Source organism: Lontra canadensis, unplaced genomic scaffold (genome assembly GCF_010015895.1).
Source record: "Lontra canadensis isolate GAN:19392208 unplaced genomic scaffold, GSC_riverotter_1.0 scaffold11, whole genome shotgun sequence".
Classification (NCBI taxonomy): Eukaryota; Metazoa; Chordata; class Mammalia; order Carnivora; family Mustelidae; genus Lontra; species Lontra canadensis.
In genome coordinates this window covers 1,366,652-1,388,238 of record NW_022631005.1, presented here as the reverse complement: position 1 = coordinate 1,388,238, position 21,587 = coordinate 1,366,652, and the positions used below count along the sequence as shown (strand labels likewise).

At 50.5% G+C, this 21,587-nt stretch overlaps 1 protein-coding gene across 1 annotated transcript; it reads right to left on the bottom strand.

Moving 5' to 3' along the window:
• Nucleotides 1–1,370: 1,370 nt before the first annotated feature.
• HOXD4 (homeobox D4) lies at nucleotides 1,371–4,138 on the bottom strand. The gene is made up of 2 exons (XM_032855961.1): nucleotides 2,565–4,138; nucleotides 1,371–1,997 (listed from the first exon to the last, which is right to left on the bottom strand). The coding sequence occupies exons 1-2, from the start codon at nucleotides 2,998–3,000 to the stop codon at nucleotides 1,657–1,659; spliced, it is 777 nt and encodes a 258-aa protein (XP_032711852.1). The 5' UTR covers nucleotides 3,001–4,138; the 3' UTR covers nucleotides 1,371–1,656.
• Between the last annotated feature and the right edge of the window lie 17,449 nt (nucleotides 4,139–21,587).

The following is a 21,587-nucleotide window of genomic DNA, read 5'->3' as shown; positions in this document are numbered from 1 at the left end:
TTTGAAGCACTGAAAAAAAATAGCTCCAGGTTTGAATCTCTCTTTCAAGCTCATCCTTCTTCCCCCACCCCCTTTTGCCACTTTTCCGTAGCTACAACCAAGGGGTTTCTTTTTGGAGCCTGAGGCTTTGGGGTTTAAACTTCCAAAGTCTTGTTTCATTTGAGTATATGAACTCTGGCCATTACCTTTGACTCCTTCCCCCTTATCCTTAAGGGTCAGCATTTTAGAGAAATGAGCTTTGAACCCTTCTCAGGCAAGGCATAAGAAAAATGACTGAAGAACATCACTCCTGTTGTTTGAGAGTGATTTTTCTTAAACCACTATTCTTTAAGGCAAGGAAGAGGGCCTGAAACTTTTATACTTTGACAATTTCTGCTTCTAATTAATGTGTTGAGGGAAAACTTCCTTACATTTGTTTAAAAAATAAAAACTTCAGAAAAAAAAACCCTAAGACCAACTTTTGTGGACTTCTAGATTCAATTAGTTTTCTCTCTCTTTTTTAAAGCAAGATTTCCCCTACTTTCCCACTTCCTCCCCACTACATACCCCCTCTCCCATATAGGCTGTACACCAATTCCTATTTAAAAAAACTGCTATATGGGTTATTTGGAATCCAGCATTTGGAATCCAGTTGGAACAGAAAATTCAGTCATTATCTAATGACCCAGAACATAGAGGTTTTGTTTTCTTTCCCCAGAAGGAAAATGTTGGACCATTTGTTTCTTTCTTTCCCCTTTTCTTTAATCACCCAGAACTAGTTGTAAGCACAGTGCTGAAAAAAGCACATGTGGAAATATATTTTCAAGAACTCAACTTTGAGTGGACCCTTTCCTTCCCTCTAAAAGGGTTAAGGGCCCCCTACACACATTTCCGGGGAGTGGGGAGGGGGTGGAGTTCAAAATAACGCTTACAGCCAGAAGTTAGTCCACACATCTCTGATTCTTCTCCCTGAAACTCAGCCCCTTTCACCTTCTTAAGATTTTTGGCATTAAGATGTCAGTTATTTCTGTACCCTATCCATCCCCCAACAAATAAATATTTAAGCAAATATAATCTAAACATAAAATAACCCGTTTCCACTTTCTTCTTAGACTCATTTCTTTGGGCATGGGGCCACTGGGAGCAAAATACTTTTTTTTCACACTGGAAATTATACAGATAACCAACCCAGAAAGTTCAGAAATCCTGGCCCACCTCTCCTGTTTCCACTGAAAGCACCTAGCGCAGGGGCGGGGGGCAAGCTCCTGCCTCAACTCCCCCACGTTATTAAACCACGAAGATCCCTGGAGGGGTGGGGTGGGGGAGAATGTTCAACTTCACACTGAGATAAAGTATCTCACCTTCATTTGCAAATTCAAAATCCAACAGCAGAGATTTTCATAAGTTTAATAACTCGCCAAGGTTTATGTTCTCAGTAGCTCCTGCCATATGATAATGTACTTAGAGAGAGAATCCCGCCCCCCTCCCACCCCGATTCCGCTCCAGGGAGGGGGCTGCCCTCGGGCAGGATGCTAACCTAGTCCGAGGGCGGCCTGCGAGTCCCAGGTCCACCCCACAGTACCTTAGAGCCCAGGGAGGTGACAGCAAGCCTGGCCTGCCCCCGCAGCTTCGGCTCAGCCGGGAGCGCAGGGAGGAATGGGCCCAGGTTCCCCACTTCTATAAGGTCGTCAGATCCGTGTGGTGGTCCTTGGCCAGCGGCTGCAAATGCTGGCCGGGAGCAGCTGAGGAGGAGCAGGAGGAGGAAGAAGAGGAGGAGGAGGACGAGGACCTGCCTTTGGTGTTGGGCAGCTTGTGGTCTTTTTTCCACTTCATCCTCCGGTTCTGGAACCAGATCTTGATCTGGCGCTCGGACAGACACAGGGTGTGAGCAATTTCAATCCGACGGCGCCGCGTCAGATACCTGTTAAAATGAAATTCCTTTTCCAGTTCTAGGACTTGCTGCCTGGTGTAGGCCGTCCGGGACCGCTTGGGCTCCCCGCCAGTGTAGTTGGGGTTCACTGCGAGACAAAACAGACAGCACGGTCAGGTCAGCGCCCAGCCACTCGTTAGGCCCCTTGCCACTGCCGCTCACTTCCTGGCGCGCCCCGAGGCCCCGCGGCCCTCCCCGCACACTCCCCAGCCCGCTCCCTTCCTCCCTCCCGCCCTCCCGTCCTCCCTGCCCCGTGCGCGCACACACATACGCTCACTCCCACCCACCCTCCCACCCACCAACTCCCCCAGGCTCCCCGGGAGGGGATCCCCAAATGTGCTCCCATCTCCCTGGCCCGAGCCACGAGCTCCAGAATGCCCAAGCATTTGGCGATCCCCCTCTCCTCTACCAGGTTCCCTCGCTCTGAAAATGGAGTCCTCCCCCACCCCACCCCCATCTCCACCCCCTTTTTCGCCCACAGCCAAGCAGCCAGCCACATGGTCCCGGCCTGCTCCCTCAGCTATAAAAATTTATGGAGAGAATAATTGCAGGGCCCATTGAAGCCCCACACGCCCCCACCCACTCGCACCCCCTCCCAGGGGCCCAGGCCTCCAGGCCTGGGTGGGGACTGAGAGGTCGCTGGGCCTTGCCTTACCCGAATTCACGTGCACCTTCTTCATCCACGGATAGACCACGGCGGGCTGCTTGAGGGCCGTCCCGGGGGGCGGCTGCTTGGGGCCGCCTGGCTGGCTGCAGGCCCGGGCGCTGGGCAGGGGCGCGGGCGGGGGCGCCGGGGGAGCGGGGCACGGCTCTCCTGGGGTTCCGTAGTGGCCGCCGGGGCCACTCGCTTCTTGCCCGTGACCCCGTGGGGGCAGCGCAGAGCCGGGCCCAGGACCGCCTCCGCCGAAGGTCTGCTCACCGAAGTCGGGCCGTGGGTAGAGCCCCGGGGACTGGAAGTCTGCACCCTGCACGCCAGCACCGTAGTAGTCGGCGCCCTGCTCGCCTAGGTAGCCGCCTTGCAAATACTCCTCGCACGGAGGGAACTTGGGGTCCACATACTTGGAGTTCACCATATACGAACTCATGGCCATTAATTTCAGAAGGTAGAAAATACTAATTTTTCTCGTGTTGTCTTTTTTTCTCCTTCCATAGGGCCCTCCTACTTGCTGTCAACTGAATAAAGTTGGCGGCCATGTGACCAGGCCAGCCAATAGCGAGGCAGCGAGTTTATCACCGGGTTGGTGAGCATCTCATAATTTTCACAAATTTAACTAAATAACATACGTGTACTCAAGTGACTCGCCATGGCACATTCGAAGGCCCCCACCAGATGTTACTGTAGTTCTAGAGTCCCCAGCACCCTCGTTCCTGGCAGGTAATCCCAGCTTTTGTCTGCCACTGACTTTGTTAACCTGGAGTGCCCTCTCCACTGCCCCCACCCGCCTGAAAACAGCCCCCCAAAATGGGTACAGTTCAAGGAGGGGGATGAAAGCCCAAATTTGTCAGGCTGCAGAATACCACCAGGCCGGTGGGTGAGGCAGCCCTGGACTTAGGCAGAGTACCCCAGGCAGGCAGGACTCCCGCCCGCGGGAACGGGGACTCTGCCATACAAAGGCCGAGTCCTGGCTTTGTCTTCGTCAGGGTCACCCAAAAGTTACAACAAGCTGGCTGGCCTGAATCGAATCAGGCAATGAGTAACTGCCAAGCTTTCTGTGAGTGCCTAGGCTGGAGCGTTTCTGGCCAAAGCCCCTCTCGCAGGTATGGCAAGACTGCCACCCACAGCCCCCCCAGCTGCTGCAGCTGAGGGGTGGGCTTGGAAGCCGCGGATGGCACCCTCACCTCACCCAGATGGTCTCCAAAGGACCCTGCACTCCTTCGTCCCAACTGGCTTTTTCCCACATGGCAGTCCCTGACCAGTGAGTCCCCCTCACTGGGCACCCTCTGACCTCACCCCACACTCCCTCCGGGCAGAGCTGGGGCTGGGGCTACCTGGCCTTCCACCTTGCTCCCCAGTCCCCCCAAACCTATCCTTTGGCCCTGCATTCATGCAACCAATTAAAGGATTACACAGGAGCCTCGGAGGGGTTTCTCCAGGCAAAGACTCCATTATGTCACCAGACTCAGCCCATCCTCCTGGAGTCTAAGGTAATAAAACAGAAAGAAAACTGACCCGCGCCCGCTGCCTCTGGCCTCTGTTTCCGACTATGGCCATTTCGGAGAAACATGAAGTTTTTGCATCGACCATATATTCCCCTAGAATCGAATCTGTGACTATGTGGATACCACACAAATTCGGTTCTACAGGGTATATATAGACAACGTTACTAGCTCCGGGTTCCAGCCAGAGTGGGTACCCCGACTGCTGCCAGCCCCGGCCTCTTCCTCAGAGCCATCACGGGCCCGACACGGCCACTCGCACTTTCAGAGAGGGTTCAGGTAGCTTGAAGAGCTTGGTGAAAAATTGCAGCAACGAGTTCCCCATCCTCCGTACCAGGGCCAGAGGGACCGAGCAGCCAAGGAGATGGGACAGTCATCTTAAAAAAGAAGGAAAGGAAAGGAAAGGAAAGGAAAGGAAAGGAAAGGAAAGAAGAAAGAAATAATCCATCCCAGAAATGGCGGCTTTATTACCCGACCCCCTCCAGATCCAAATTACACCCCCTCCCCTTATCAAGTGGTATTTTCCTGAAAGGAGCAAATGCCCTCAATGGCAGAAGAAAAGATGCAAGAGGAGAATATCCTCCACCCATTCTTTTTCCCAGCGCGGAGGCAAGCCAGGTTGGCTGACAAAGCTAGTTCTCACAGAAGTCTCACGTTTACCTTCCTGGGCCCTGTGCCGGGCGGGCCTCTTGGTCCTGAGGCTGCTGCTGCTGCTGCTGCTGCTGCTGCTGCTGCTGCGGACCCCGCGGCAGGCACTGCTTGCAGGCACCGAGCTGCCCTGGGCTAGGGTCGGCGTGCTAATGGTGAAGGGCAGGGCGAGGGGTCATTCGAAATCATTTACAAACATATCACAAAGTTTCATTATTTTTGCTTTGCCGACAGCAGCACACAAGAGTACAAAAGTTCATGAATTGCACCCGCCCCAGCGCCTCAGCGCCGTCTAGGGCTCACCCCTCCGTTTGGGGCACGAAGAACACAGACACACTCAGGGCCCTGCTGGATTTCAGGGGCAGAAGGATGCCTGGGCTCAAGAGGGGGTTTTTGGATCTCTGACCGGAGGCCAGAGGTGTTAAAAATTTTTTTTGATTGTTTTGATTTTCTCCCTTATGATTCAAAAATGAGTTTCAGCCTCAGCCTGAATCTTGTGTGGTAGATCAGGGAAACTCCCCTCTGCGCCTCCCCCCACCCCCACACAGCCTGGCAAAATTGGCTCCCTGCTTCTAGTCTGCACTTTGGACACCCCCCCACACCATCCTTTGGTTCCAGGGCTTTAGCTATTTTATAGGGACTTCCTGGGTGCCAAATCTAAGGAGAGTCTGAGGCTGCCCCACATCAAATGCCCTTGTTGGGGGAGATCCCCCCCCAACCTCCCCTAATGCCAAGCACTCCCACACACCCACCTGCCTGGGGACACTGGACCTAGGCTTTATCCAGACAAATTGGGGGATCCTGCTGGGCTGGGTGGGGACCGGGTGGGGGTACACATTTTCATATTTGTTAGACGCTGTGACCTGCATTTCACCTTATTGCTCCACTTGCTCAGACAGGTCAAAGCCAACGAGTTATTGATGAACAAAAGCGTTAAATATTCACCTCCCGCTCAACTGCCCATACAAATGCTTTTGATCTCTCAGGCTTTTTGTGCAGCTACAGGGTGCCGAATGTGGGTTTGCAAGCGAGGAGCACTGGCAGAGATAAGCACCCAGAGCAGGGGCAGCCGCAGGAAGGGGGCAAAACCAAGGTGTCCTGGGGACACCAGATTTTCCAGCCTGGAGCACAGAGCTGGTTTTATTTGGGCCAGCCTGAGCACTAGAGGGGAAGTATGAACTGGGCAGACTCTCCACTTCTGGGGAGAAACACAGCCTCCAGGAAGTCAACTAGCCTGCCCACCCTGGAGAGCAAAGAAACCTGGCCCAGAGCCAAGCCCTGGCTTCTTCCACCCTGGAGAAAAGGTGTATCAGCAGAGAGGAAGGGTGCCTGGCTTCCACCGCCCTCCTACATTCCATCTCCCATTAAAATAAAATAATCTCCATTTTGCAGTGAGGGAGGAGGTCACTGTTTTCTTCCTTCATTCTCCTGCCACTACCATCACCTTAATGAGATAGTCTTCCTGGAGATTTCACAGGCCTCCTCAGAAATCTACCTGTCTTCGGGGCACATGCAACTCAGAAAGATCCAAACTTCTGAGCTCAGGACTCCAAGCATCTCTGCCCCTCGCTGCAGCCCTCAGCACCACCACCACCAACACGACGTTTGCCTGCAACACCAGCGGCTCTAACGAGAAAATTCTGGAACTGCAGGCTGAGAGGACCAGAGGTGAACCAGAAGGGTCGCATCCCTCCTTCCTCGCTCAGCCCGTGTCCCCAGCCCAGACCCCAAAGCTCTGGGCTGGGGCCTAGGGTGGGGGGGGGCGGAGCGAGGAGGGATTTCCACGTAAAGCTCAGAATTCGCAGCCCTTCACGAAAGCGGACCAACTCCCCACACCCGCAGCCGTAGGGGGTGACGTTTTTCTTTCTTCTTTTTTATTAAAAAACGAGAGAAGAGAAGTTGGGCAAGGCTGGGCAGCGGAGGGGAACCGCGATGCTTTGCCGTTTGGCAGGCTGGTTCGAGCAGAAAGCGATGCTCGCCGAAACTTGTAAATAGGGCGGGCTGCTAATTAGCTGCAAGCTCTTCACAGAAGCGGAGGCAGCAGCGGGGCTGCACCTGTGCGAGCTGGGGAGGCCTGGAGAGGCCCAAGGAGACCAGGGTGAGAGCCTGCGGTGTGTTCTCTTGGTTGGGTGACTGGGAACTAGGCCCCAGAAAAATCTATCCGGGAGCACAACTTGGAGCCTCCACACCCGAAGAGAGCTTCCCTCGCACCGCCAGGCCAGGGCGGCCAGGGCCCTTCTCCCACCCGCCCAGTCCTGTGGGCCGGCCCTTCCGCCAACACCTCCCCAGTTCTCAATACCGCTTCTTCGCAATTCGGAAGAAACGGGAAGGTACTTACAGAGGCAGTCTCGCATGGTCTCGAACCTGTTGCAATGAAAACGGGGGTCACTTAAATTCCACAGGATAATAAAGCAGAGACAGAAGATACACAGAAAAATGACAAGGCCCAGACACCCCACCAATACCCAGACCTCCCCGCTTCGGGTGCCGCCCCCAGGAATTGCGCCAAGTTCTCCGCGGAGCGGGAGACCGCAATCCTCAAGGGCAGACCCAGGGAGTAGGAGAGTATTGGCCCCCATCACCTCCCCCGTTCCATGCACCCTTGGGCAAAACCTTACTGGTTGCTTGGCCCGACTCAGGCAGCCTGTAACAGGGTTTCCCCAGTGGGAAAACGGGAAGCGAGGAGAAAATGGGCCTTTGTGTGTTCCCTTCTGCACAATCAGCCGGGTGGGCGCAAGTTCACCGGGGAGGGGACAGCCGCTGCATCTGTCCCTTGCCCCAGGTCCAGGTCTGGCTCGCTCTGGCGCAATTCAAGTTTCGGGTGGGTTTCAAATTCCCCAGCCCCAACTAGCGCCCCCAAAACCTGGCTTCTCCCCTTTCCAAAGAAGGACCAGGCATGACTAGGACTTGCCTTCCCACTTCTGCTCCAATTCAAAACAAAGAGCAATTTCCAAGGGAAATGAGGACCTAAATGATAACCAAAGGAGGAGGAAAATCGATGGGTTGGAAGGTAAAGAGCAATGCTTTAGATTGTCCTGCAGCTCCATGGATGTGGCAGCATTTTGTCAGCATTGCTACTGGAGAGCCCACAAAGCAATCTTACAAAGCGGTGCTCCTCACAGGGGCTGGTGTCCAGCTTTAAGTTTTCATCTATTCTAGGATGGCAGCCTTCCCTGAGAAATCTCAGAAGCAAAGCCCTCTCCATCCTCATCCTTTCTCTCCCTCCCCTTCTCTCCCCCACTCTCTCACTCTCTCCACCTAGACTACCACTGTTTAATTCCACGTCTGAGACAGATGCTCCATTGGGAGGTGGAGAGAGACAGTAAGTCCCCTTTTGTGAGGTAGGAGCTCTCAGTTCCTAACTTTCTATGTGCAGAAGGGAGGGGAGGATCCCAAGATTCCCATTCCATTTGTTAATTTCGGTTTAGGCTAAAATGAAAATTCACTTCTCTGGGACTTCTGCTCACCCCAGGCAGGAACGACAAGGCAGAGAAATCCCCCACCCCTGGAGCTGTCCTGGAAAAAGTAATAAGGGACTTACTGGTTTTCTCTCCTAGTGGGCAGGGGAACTGGGAGTAGCACTGTCTCCTTCTGAGCCTGGCGCTAGCTGGAGCCTCTCACTTCCCTATCGCTGCTCCAAGAACCAAGCATCTGCACTTGTATGCTCTTAACCTAATTTATGGTGGGAATTATATTTTGGCTTGTCAACTCTCAAGCCATAAAACAAAGTTTATTGGAATCACGTGCTCGTAAATAGCCACTCAGGTCTCATCTCTGCACAACCATAAATAACCTTCGGCTTTAAACTTTTATTCACTAAATAAAGGTTCACTGCAACTGTTCTCTCACATTTAAATAGTTCCAAATATTCAGGATGCAAGGGGGGTCATATTCATATCAATACCCTGGGCTTTTCAAATAGCATCTTTTCAGACAAGTCTGTTTAAGTTGGAAGGTAGTGCTATTTCGAAAAGACTGGTTGGTGGGCATGTCTTATGATTCTTTGGCTGCATTCACTGTGAGTACCTTCAACTGCTTTCTTTCAATCATTTTGTAGCTCTAGATATGGTAAATAAATAAAGAGGAAAATCAAAGGCTACTTCTGACTCCCTTATACCAGGAATTGTTTGAGATTTTGTTCAAACTTCAACAGAATATAGGGTGGTTAGAGAGAGGCTGGGTGGGCTTGGGGTGGGGGGTAGCAGTTGGAGTTAACACTTGGCTCTGTATTGTTGTGGATGGGCTCAGTGAGAAAGGTGAAGGTAGCTACATGCCTAGAGGTTTCTATAATTTGCTTAGCTCTGAAAGGGGAGACTTTGCAAGTGACCAAACTGCTTAAAACAGCAAGACTTGGGGTTTGGTAAAGTGAGAAACTGGAGAATAGCCGCATCGGGATCTTTGGCAACTGAAGCTCTAAAAGAAGGTTATAAAACAATAAAACAGCCCTGGTGTGAAGGGGACAGGGTGTGAGGAAGCAAATGAGGTTCTAAAGGAACCCAAGCCCAGGAAGTCAGATGTCCTGCTCCCACTTGGCTAGGGGCTCACGGTCCCGTGCTCAAACCTGAGTGAAATGCTACAGCCCCACACTGCCACTCCCACTAGAGGGTTAGCCTGAGAGACGAGGAGGGAGTGCGCTCTCCTGCTGAGAAAGCCCAGAAACGGAGCTTGGGCCCAAGTGAGCTCAGTTGGGGAGAATAGGACATTCTATGCTGGGAGAGGGGGCGTGGAAGCGATGTCCCCAGCTCCCACCAAGTGGGGTAAATCAAAAGAGAATTGACCCCCAGCACCCTTCCATAGCCCTCCAGAGTTTCTACCAATCAGTGGGAAGACATGTATGATTTTGACGATTCTGATGAAAAGAATGGGGATTATGTGTAGGTTTGTAGAGCACACACACACATACATGATTTCTAAATCAAATTCAGTGCAAGAGTTCTCATCAGCAAGTTCCACCAAGCCTATGAAAGAGATCTCTCTCTACAAAGATCTCTTTGCATTCTAACTTCCACCCATTCTCTGTGTATTTCTAAGCCCTGTGTATTTCTAAACTTCCATCAGCTGAAGGCGGGGAGCTGTTGGCTCACACTCTATGGCATTTATTTCTTCTCCCCTCCCCCATTAGCCTCTTAGGAGGACCTTTTTCTTTTACAGTTGGTAGCATTCGTTTTAAAAACACGAGTAAATGTCAACCCTTTAAAAAATGATTTCTGATTCTGTTAGGACTAGGTGAGCAGCTTCAAAATTAGTCCCAGCTAATCCACCATAAAAAAAAATAGTAATAATTAGACTTTGAGAGGTTGAGAAAAGATTTCTTTATTTTTCCTTAAGTTAATAAAACAGAATTAATCAAAGGATGTGTGACTTTCTAGGCAATTGTGTGAGCTTTTCATGGAGGGTGGGGTACAAGGAGGAGACCAGGCTGGGGAGGTGGTTGTTTGAAACAATGCTGAGTGCCTGATCTGGGCTCAGTGGATAGATTTTGAATGAGTGGCAATGAAGGACAATGACTGGGCTTGCTTGCAGGCTTCACTGTGGCTCACGCAAGAAGAATAAAATGACACAGCCTATTCTGTATTTTGAGATAATAACAGGAAAGTAACTAGCATGCAGAGGAAAAAGGAAAGGAAGACTCTGAGGCAGACATCTTCAATTATTTTCTAATCTTAGGGCAGTCAGGCAACATGATTAAGGAGAGAGTATCCACCTTCCTACAGTCTTCCCTCGCCTCCGAGCCCCCAGTGTCCTGGGCTTCTGTGAATGAATGAGCGAGTGGGGATAAGAAAGAACAAATTTGGTCTAATAAGAAAGCTGAGTATCAGGGAGAACAGCATACTAACTTGGGCCAATTTGTTGGAGTTTTCTCAAAGAGTTTCAATGGTGGTGGTGGTAGTAACAGAAGAAGAGGTGTAGAAGCACAGGTTGAAGCCTTCTTTAAAAACCTGTAATGATTTGGGGGGAAAGCAGGACTCTGAGACTATCCCACCTCATTTGCCTGGAAAGGGCCAGTCCTGGGAATTCCTGCCCAGAAAGCTCCCATGAGGTAGGGCTCCACCAACCTAGAAGCCAGAGCAGCTTCCCAGGAAGGAGGATAAAGTGAAGGGGCATCTGCAGGTTTCAGCTACACTCCAAATGTAATGAGGTTTGCTCTCTGTCCACTGGAAGGGCCAGGGCTATGTGGCCCCAGGGAAGAATAGTCTGACATTGACTTTTAAGAGGCCTGTTGCCCAGAGGTAGTACTGAGCTTTCCTCTTAAACTAAGTGTCTGCATAACAAGAACAGGTAGGGATGGGACTTTGAATGAACTCGGGGGTGGGGGGGGGGACAGATGGTAGAAGAAGACTACCTAGGCCTGGCACATGGGAACACAGGATAGGGGTAGAGTCAGGGAGGGGCTGAGCAGAGAGTCCCAAGTAGGGGAGAAATATGATCCCATGTTCCTGGCACTATACTCTATCAATGAAAAAGGAACACTTTTCCCACTACCTTGAACCCTATCTCCTACAACGGAGTCTGTGCTTAGGAGCTCTGGCTTGGTGTCCTCTGGGAAGAAAAGATGACCCCAGAGCAAAATTCCAGTAGTGAGAGATGGGATCCAAATGAACGGGCCCTGAGGCAGGGCCTTTGATGATGGAGCCTGGGACTAGAGAAGACTCCAGTGGTCTCAAGAAGGGTAGGGTCTGGGATGGCCACCTTAGCACTTTGAGAAACAAGAGTGGAGGTTAGATGGCACAGGAGTTGGGGATGGCTGGGGACTACAGCGGTCCCCTATGCCATAGGCCAAACTTCATTTGGCGTGGTTGAAAGCTAAAGAGACTATATGTATTTTGAGAGAAAATATGCCCCAGGTGAACTCCTGGTTAAGCCAAGAGAAGTCGCTTGGCCAAGGGCTGCGGAGGCCTTGTTAGGAAAAGTCTATAAGCACAAGCCATGGAAACCAGGACTAGGGGTTGGAACCTGGTTGCAAGGGGTCTGCACAAGTCTGTGGGTTGTAGCATGAAATACTATTTATATAGCTCTTTTAAAAAGAAAAATCTCAAAAATCTGGAAAGGCTGATGGAAATTGAGGGGATAAGTCCTCTCCAAGATACACCTTGATACCACTGTGGCGCAAGTTGGGCTTGTCCAACTTAGCCCTGGAGCCTAGATCTTGGAACACAAGCAAATTAAGAGGGATTAGGACACTTCTGGCATCCTCTGCTCTTGCCCATTGGCCTTTTGCTTTTTTACCCTGCTCCAGATGTCAAGAGGCTAAAAAGGGGATACTTGCTTTGGTGCGTGGGACTGACAAGTGGTGGTGGAGGTGGCTTTCTCAAGAAAGGCCTGAAGCCCTTGGTAGGAGTCATGAATGGGCCTGCATGGGTGCAAGGCCTCCTTGGTCTGCCGGTCTACCCACTGAGGGCCTAGGGGCATTTTCCTTCCAGAGGTGTCCCTGAAGCCCACCCATAGGCAGATGCCACACACCTAAGACCCAAGGGGGGCAGGGCCTACAAGGCCCATTACAGCAAGAGGAAGCATCCCTGAACTAAGTTCTTCTGGGTATGTCACTGCCTGTGTGACCAAGCCTAAGGTCTGTCTTCTCCTTTGTAGAGTTCAAGAATTGGGTGAGTGAACCAGGTCTCTTTCAGCTCTAAAAGTCTAGGCCTGATGTTGAGCAAAAAAGAGAGAAGTAGAAGCAACGTGTACTGAATGCTTGTTATGTGCCAAAACACAGTTTCAAGTACTTAACCAGTGAGTTAACGTACATAAGGTAGTTAGAATAGTGCAAGGCACATAGTATTGCTATGTAAGTAAAAAAAAAAAAATTTAAAAATCTTCATAATAGCGCTTGAAGGTACTCTTATTCCTACTTTTGATATGAGGAAATAGGCCCCCTGGGAATTGTCCCTACTTGCCTAAGGTTACATAGCAGGTAAGTGGTAAAGATTTGAACCAAGGTGGTCTGGACTGAGAACATACTCACCTATTTAAAATCTCCAAGTTAGCAAGAAATCAATGTCCCCTTCCCTAAATGGGAGCAATTAATTAATCAGCCTATGGGGTAGTGACATTAAAAAACACAATTAGGGAGGGAGCTCCAGGAACCATGGTGGGGGGTGCTGCTGCACAGTAAAGGGAGCTTGGCCCTTGGAGGCCAAAGAGCATTGAAAAAGCAGGAGAGACACTTGACCAGTAGTTCGTAACTATAAGCATGCTTCTTAATTGCTTTTGGGAGAGTGTTTACAAAATGCAGGTCCCAGATATTCTGACTTAATAAGTCTGGCCTGAGCCAGGAACCTGAGTTATAAACAATTTGAACTCAGGTCTTTATTAAGAATCATTGCTCTGAAGTACGGAAAAGAGAGAAGAAGGCTGCATTGCCAACAGACAATGGGAGATCAGTGGGGTTGGATCAGGGCCGACTGTTGAAGTTGGGTGTCACAGTGGTGCAAGAAATGACCCGTCGAGTCCACCAAAGTTCTGAAATGGGCGCGGGGGTGAAGGTGTGTGGGGGTGGTGTGGGAAAGAGCTGAGCTGAACATCTGCAGTGTTCTCAGGCTGCAAAGTCAATGAGATTTGCCCCCTCAGAGCCTCAAGGAGACCCAGAGGGAATCCCTTGGAACCCGGGCCCTGCCGTAGGAGAGTCATGGCGAGGCCTGTCCGCCTGCCATGGGAGGCGCTGGACGTTGTGCTTTTCAAGGCTGCCGATTCTGGGTACCAAGGATCGCAGTTATGGGTAGGTGGCAAGAACAGTAGCCCAGCCAGGGGGTATGGTTAAACACGTCCCCTCCTACTGCGGGGCCCTAGTGTCCTGCTTTTAGGAGCCCAGCGCGCAGAAATCGCGCCACCTCCGGGAAGACGGAGGAAGTGAGGTGGCCCGCCACCCTGCAATCTGCCTTCAGGCTCTGCGGCCTCGGGTTGGCCTAAACTGTCCATCCCGGGAAGCAGCCCTCTGGGGTGGGCGCAGTACCTCCGACCCTCCACAGTGGCCGAAAGCACTAGGCGACCAAGAGGAGAAGGGAGGAGAGTCACGTGTCCTCCTCACCCCCGCCCGCGCCCGGGGCCTCACCCGCGCCGCCGCAGCGGGCAAGACGCTTGTCCTACAGCGCCTCCTCCTGGACAAGGCGCCAGACAGCCGGCCAGGGGGACTGAGCCTGCCCGGAAAACCTGAGGCTGAGGCTTCTTCGCTCGGGTGGTGGTCTTCTGACACCAGAGCCTGGGAGCCGGTCCCTCAGTGTCCCCTGGGGGCGGCCAGAGGTCCAGAGGATCCTGAGACACCCCCCCTTCCCGTACCACCCCAAGGCTCTCGGCCCAGGATCATGCATCCCCCATTAATTAGGCAAGTTCAGGCAGAAAATCCCTTCAGTTTATCCGTTTATTTATTTATTTGACCAATCTCAGCTGAGCAGCTGGACCCCACAGAGCCCTCGAACGTGCTGCACTGGCGTAACAAAATCCGGGAACGGTATGGCTGAAGGACTGGCCTGAAGTTTGGCGGTTTGAGCAAACGCCAGGAGGAAAGGCTTTTTCCTAAAGCAGAAGAACCAGGCTGAAAAAAAAAATCTGTACACTTCCTGAGGATCACGCATAAAAATTTTCTTTTAAGGTGTTGAAAGTGTGTGTGTGCGTGTGTGTGTTTCTTTTAACACCTTTCTTTGAAAGATTTGGCTTCCCTTTGGCCACTAGCTCGTATTTGCAGACTCCTAAACTAGGATGGGATGGTGAGTCAAGATGATTGAAAATAACGTAGTCAAGGACAACATGTTTGGCTATATTTAGATTGAAGGCTGAAATAAAGGAAAGATGAGTAGTGCATGGAGGGAGGGAGGGAGGGAGGGAGGAGTGGAGAGATCAGGTTCTATCTTCCTGCCCTGGGTCCACTCGCCCCCTCCCCCATCCGTGCCTTCTGGCTGGATCCCCGGGCTGGGCTATTTCACTGCACATGCGCCAGACGCCAAACCAGCGCTTAGGGCACTGAACTGCAAGAGCAGCTCGCGCGCTGCTTTGCGGTTTGCGCCGCCTCGCACTGCTTGCGTTCTTACCTGCGGAGGAGCTTGGACGCCCCATCTCAGAGAGAGAGGATGCGTTACTTTCTCTTTTCTTTCTTTCTTTTTTCCAGGAAAACCTGTATTAAAAGCCCCAGCCGTCCTCTCTAATTTGCAAGCCCTGTTCCACCAAACCACCCAAATCGCCATGTTGCCAATGTACACTCTCAAGGTTGTCATCTGGATCAGCAATTTCACATCTAGTACACGGCTTCCCTTGACTGGTTCATCGAGGCGGGGTGGGGGAAAACCACCCCACGTCGAGAAAGCACAACTTATCCTTCTTTCTGCACAACCATCAAGTCTAAGGGACTCGTTCCTAGAAAGAGGGTATTTATTCACACCAATTCCGGAAAAGTGGCCCTAAATTGGACTTAAGTCGGAATTCCGAGTTCTTGGTGGCTTCTCCCTATCTTCCGGTGCCCCCGCGTGCCCTGCCCCGCGGCCGCACTGCGGCAAGGCCGTAAATACCTCTAACAGCTGCCTGCCTGCCCAGAGTGAAATACTGTCTTTGTTCCGATTTCCCCCGCTTCCCTAGCTCAGAAAACAGAATTCTGGCGAAATATACTTATTTGAAGGAGCATCTGACTGGAAAATACGTTTGGTTTTCAGCCCTGTTATACATTTATAACAGCGAGTTTTGCGCTTTTCCCTGGTCCTCATGAAAAGTGCAAGCCCAGCTCTCAGCCTGACCCGTAAAACACCGAGGCTCCGACATGTCAGCGACTCCCTGAACTGTAAACGGAAAGAGGTTCGGGCTGAGGACGCTGGGAGTTACACTTCCTGGCTTATGAGCTTTCAGAGTCAAAGTGTTTTTTACTTGATTTTTTAAAATATTGAGTTTAATTTTTTTTTAAAAATTGGGTTAACAGGGACAATGGGGGCATTTCCGGCAGTAGCAAAAGCGTTAACTAGTCTCCTCCTGGCCTGAGTTCAAATGTGATTTGCAGATTATTTATTCCCTTAAATGCAATCGACCGTTAAGTTCCAATAAGCTCTTAATGCTACCACAGGACTTACAAAGAACCCTTCAGTCCTCGGTATCTGCCCATGACCTCACCCTCTGCTGGGTAAGAAGACCTGTGGCAGGCCTAGGTTTTTAGTCACGGGCACACTCAGCCACCCAACCCAGGGAAAAGCAACTGAAGCTGCCAAAACTAGGGCTTGGTCATCATGGTCACAACTCCTCCCCACCCCCACACTTGTCCCAACCCATCTAGGGGGCTACTTAGGCTTTGGAACTGCCAGGGGACAGGCCTATGTGCCTCTGACCTGGGGCCTGCTTTTCAATAGGTAATGCTTTTTACCAATATGAGACAATGATCTCAACAGCCATTGTACCGTAGTGGCGAAATAGTTACAAAATACAGACATTCCAAATAAAAAATATCACTCAGTTTCTTATTTGTGAGACCATAGTGAGCCACGACAATTCCTCAGACGTCAGCCGACCACAAATAGTGGCCCTCCATTTTGAAGCCAGCGCGATTCCATCGCTCGAGACCACAGAAACCTTTCTACACAAATGTCATTTATTGTTTAGGAACACTTTTATGGCCAAAACGATTACAAAGAATAGCTGGAATATTATTAGGATCTGCCGCTGGGTGCTCTGGAGGCGGTATTCAGCTGTGCGCTGGTCCACGCCATGCGCAATGCGGCATATTGTCCACAGGTTTTACTCTCTCACAAGGTGCTCATGAGGGAATAGTCAAGAGGATTTGAGAGATGTATCCTCAAGTGCTGTTCAAAATCGGTGGGATAAAAGAGCATTCTTTTTTTTCTGCAAAGGCTTTTCTTTTGATGCATAGATAATGTTTCAGTTCAGTAATTTTGAAGAGGGTAAAATGTTGCTATATAGCGTTTATTGGAAGGCAAAACAAAACAAACAAACAAAACCCCACCACGACAGTGCAATTAGAAAGCAGGATATCTAATCTTTTCCTGTTCTGCCAAGTAAGAAACACTCGCGATATTTGAACTTAGACACGCTGTGAATTTCTTAAATATCTGTTGATTTTTACCCAAGACCTGCACCGGATTTTATGATCCCATTACCTCCCAAAACATGTATTCATTTTGTGACATAAAATAATCCAAATTCACTTGATAGATTATTAGATGTGGGAGGAGCCTTTCTTAAATTGTTATAAAAATTATCTAAGAACGAGAGAAACGGTTAAAAATATTTAAAATTCCATCTCATACATAAGGCCCAGTAAACCATAAACCCCAGAAATTAGCCAGCATCACTCACCAAAGCCTAGATTAACAAACTGAACACATCCTGGGTACGCAGAATCCACCCCACCCCCACCCCAGCCCCAACCCTCAACCCTCAAAAAACACCTGTTAGCCTCCCAGATACCTCTGACCACAGACATGCCGCAAAACACTGCTCTAGACTATCGAGTGCCCTTAGTGACCCGCGGCACAGCTAAGACGCCCAGGAACCATCTACAGATTCTTCCCAGGGTGGGGACTGAGGGGCTCTCCATCCAGTGGGGTCCTATCTCTCGGAATCTCGAAGGGAAATGAGGCTTCCCTTGGACTTCCGAGCTCAGCCGGACCCCACCCGGGGCCCCAGGGGACGCCTGCTCAGAGATGGAGCGATTAGGAAGCAGGCGGGCGCAGCCAGCCACCCCAAGGTACCGGAGAAGTATAGGGAGTCGGGCCAAGCTCACCGGGCTGCCCAAGGAGGTGGGCGCCTGGAGCTCCTCCGCGGCAGTGGAGGGCGCGGGGAGGAGCGACTCTTACCCCGAGGCTGCAGAGCCGGAGGCGGCGGTCGGCCGGGGCGGCTGCAGTAATCCATTAAGCGCTGCCGGGCGACGTGCACTGGGGGCTTCAGGGATCCGCTCACGTTGGAGAAGGGGTCGCCCCGGAACCGCGAGGCTTCAGTCCCCCGGAGCAGGCCGGCTGCTCCCGGCGGGCGGTGTCGGCGACGGCGGGGGCCTGAGCGCCCCGGGCTCCTTCCGGGCTCTCCCGCCCGCCGGGCTCCCCGCCGGCTCCGGAGGCTGCAGCGGCGCGGCCGGAGCGAAGCGGCGGTGGGGCCACGTTGGGCGCTGGGCGGGAGCGGAGGCCGCCGCGGACCCCGCAATCCCGCAGCCCGCGACTGGATCCCACCTCTGCAGAGACAAAGGTTAGAAAAAGAGGGGGTGAGGCTCCAGGAAGGCAGAATGCGGGGGGAAATTCGCCTGGGAAATCAGGAAAAAGGCCGTGAAGGCGAGCGGCGCCTGCACATGACCAGCCGCAGCCAATGACGACCGCAAATAGGTCATAAAAAGGTCTATTACCAAGTTGTAAATTTTCTTCAAACAAAAAGGAATTTGCTGCAATTCCTTGCGGATTTTGCACATACAGCTCGCAAGCGCCATGTTTTTTCCTCTTTCTCTCCCCGCTATCTTCTGTTCTTTCTCAGTGTGTTCTCCTCCTTTTCCTTCCTTCCTCTCTTCCTCTCTGCTCCTCTTGGCTCTCTCTGCGTCTCTTGCCTCCATGGTTCCTGACTCTCACCTTTTCTAGGAAGTATATCTTTTGCTCTTTTTTTTGGTTTGGCTCGAAACCTCTGCTGAATAGAGCGTTGTGTTGGGAAATGAATGCGGTGTACTGCACAGGCGCTCCGGGAGGTGCTCCTGGCAGTCACCCCCCTCCGACTCTCCTTGCTGCGGGTCACTTGGCTTCCCCTCCCCTCCCGTCACAGAAAGGCCCGCTCCCGAGCGGCAGCCAGGCACTTTCGGTTTTTGCCCCTCTCATCTCCAGGCAAGCCAGACCCAGTCATCTAGCGCAGAAAACCTGGGCTCTGCAGGCCAAGAAAGCCCGCCCTCCCCCTAACACCTCTCCAACACAAACTGGGGGCCCTCCCATTTCTTGGGGTTTCTGGGGGTAGGAGAGTCACCAACCAGCTCAAAGTCTGGAAATGGTTTTAGGCACTTGTCAACTTCTTCAAAATAACATTTGAACTCCCAATGCTTGGCATTTATCTTGGCAGAAATATCCTCCTGGAGAGTGCTGGGTTCAAGGGGAGGCAGTCTTTCTGGATCCCCTATGAAGCCCCTTGCTTTGTCTCCCCTAAGTGCAGTTTTTATTTCTATGCAATTTAATTATGGTTTCCCCTTCTTCCATTGCCCCCCAAATGTCTGTCCATCGAAAAGACTGCTCAATGCAACACTGAAGGCGAGAGGGGCTCCATTTGTTCCAGTAAAGAGCGGACCCTCGATTTCAACCTTGGGGAAAAAAACAGTCCTTTTTCTTCAAAGGCAGGAGTCACATTCCTTTTGTACTTCTGATAGAAGCTGCTCAGAGAACACCAGCTGAAAGTAAATGTCCTTGAGGGCCCCAGCATTCTCCTCATCATTAATGCATGGGCATGACCATCCAGGCTTCAGAACCTGCCTGAAGGAGGTAACCCATCCCCCCATCCTTTCAAGGACACCATCTTTGGACTTCTAGTAATGCATTTATACATACTTGCATTGGATGTCTACGGGTAGATTTTCTGCTATTAACATCATCATATCCAGTAAGTACCTAAGTGAACAGAGACTTAAACAGAAAACACACAGCACCCTCTAAAGCAGGCCATTTGTATCCCTTGAAAAGGTTTCGATGATCTTGGATGTTTTTTATTAAAGAAATTCTGTTGCCATCTGTCAGCAAAAGTGATATTCTTTCTAGAAACAGTGTGCTCTAACTTTACTGGAGGGAACCACAGCAGTATCCAAGATCCATTAAAATGTTCTATTCCCCTGTCCACCCCCAGATTCCAGAAGAATCAGCAAACACCAGGGAAGCAGAGGACACAAGCTTGGATGTGAAATAGCAACATCTTATGCATTGAAGAATAATAAAACAATATTTTTAATTACAAAAGAAAATGTGTAAGAATGTGTGGGGCAAATATTGGGGCCCTTCCGAGCTAGAACACTTTACACTGATCTGTACACATGGAACTGAACAGAGATTGCTCACTTTAAAATTTTTCTAAGAAATTATCTCAATTGCCAATTTTCCTCTAGCCACATAAAAGCGAACTTTATGACCCTCCTTTTCAGCCTGGGGAAGGGGGTCTGGGAAAAGACTTTGCACTTTTGAAAAGGCAGCCATATTTGCACTTTTTCCCCTGTGCAGAGTTGTAATCCAGGCGATGTGCCGGGCTTTGTGGAACCTCACAAAATGGCAGTCTCCGAACTGATTTTTCTCTAGAAACCTTTGAGACCCACACCCTTTTGTGTGTTTCTGGCTCTTGCAAACAGAGAACCTAAATCACTTGGAAGGCTTGGTTCTTTCATTCAGTGTTAACATTGGAGGGTCCTATTTTTCTCTAAACGGTTTACAGACCTCTCTAAGCAGACTCTAAACAATCCAGGGCCAAAAAGCATCGCTCGATTTTCAAAGGATTGTCTGAAGGTTTATGCAAATTTCTGCAGCAAAAATGTTTGCTCGTTTTGCTGCAAGCCTCAGATGTTTACAGATTTGAGCCAACTAGAAGGGTATCTTCTGGGCTCCTCACCTCGAGTCTGTCTGCATGAAACACCATGATGGGGAGTTTCTAGTCACTAAAAGAAGATGGTGTGTGTGTGTCACACACACACACACACACACACACACAGAGAGAGAGAGAGAGAGAGAGAGCGGTGTAATTCCCCAAGCTCTTTATTTGAAGGTAGATCTATGATTTTCCCAGCTACAAAAAGAAACATATATACCTACATTTATTTATGACCAACACTTTCTGCAACGTGTAATCTATGTGTAAGTACAAATACACCAAATATATACCCAGAATACCAAATTTGTATATGTACAAATACTCTGCAGTGCATCACGTACTACAACAGAATTTTTTTCCGTCAAGAGCTACAATTTTACTATGGGTTGGGGGCGATGGGTCAAGAAGGTACAACACTTCCAGAGCAACACAGAATATAGAGGAAATAAGGACATTGCTACCTCCTCTTCATTTCTTGATTACCACATCCATTCATGCACCAGGTCCCGAGTTTTGCCCCAAATCAGTGACTCTATAACTGCATTTTGGGGAGCATTTTTGAGTGGGAGACAGCGAATTTTGCTAATACAGGAATCACTTAAATGGAAGGCAGCTGGAGTTTAGTAGCAAGAAGCTCTAGCCAGCCTGTGGCCGCCACCACCATTGCCACCGCTACTCTACCAACCCCCACTGCCACCACCACCCCCCAGGCTGTTTCCTAGCCATGCTTTCAGGGGCTTGGCATCTTTGCTCTAGAAGCCAACAGCGGAGTCTCAAGCAGCACACGGAGCAGAACGTTTCCAAATCCAGCATGCACATTTGCAGCTGTCTCCTCTCGTGCAAATGTTTCTTAAGCTGCAGGCCACCCGTGACTTAAAATTGTCTTTCCTGGCTCAGGTCAGTGAAAGCCATGGCCACAGCCTCTTCCCTGGATAGAAAGCTAGGAGGTGTTTCACTTCTGGCCCCACTGGTGCCAACATTTCCTAGGTCCTTGAAGTGGCAGGCAAATAGCCCAGCAATGCCTGAGGGGCTGATTCAGGCCTAAGAGAGATTCCATTTTTTTTTTTTTACCTGTGCAATAAAAACCACTCTGGAAATTAAAATGTACCTCTTTAAAAATAAACGCATCTAAAAAATGCGAAGAGCCCATCAATGTCTACCTTATGAGATGCTTCCGTTTCTTCGGGAGAAGTATTAGTTTACTTGAATTTTTCCTCTTCTCTACTACCCCTCTTCCCCCTCCTCTTCCCTCATAAAATGGCAGCTGCAGGAGCAGCCTCCAATGGAAAATGGATATCTTGTTAATAACAGATCTCAAACCCCAGCATCAGCACAGGCTCAGCGGAATAATCTGTGGTGTAACCCC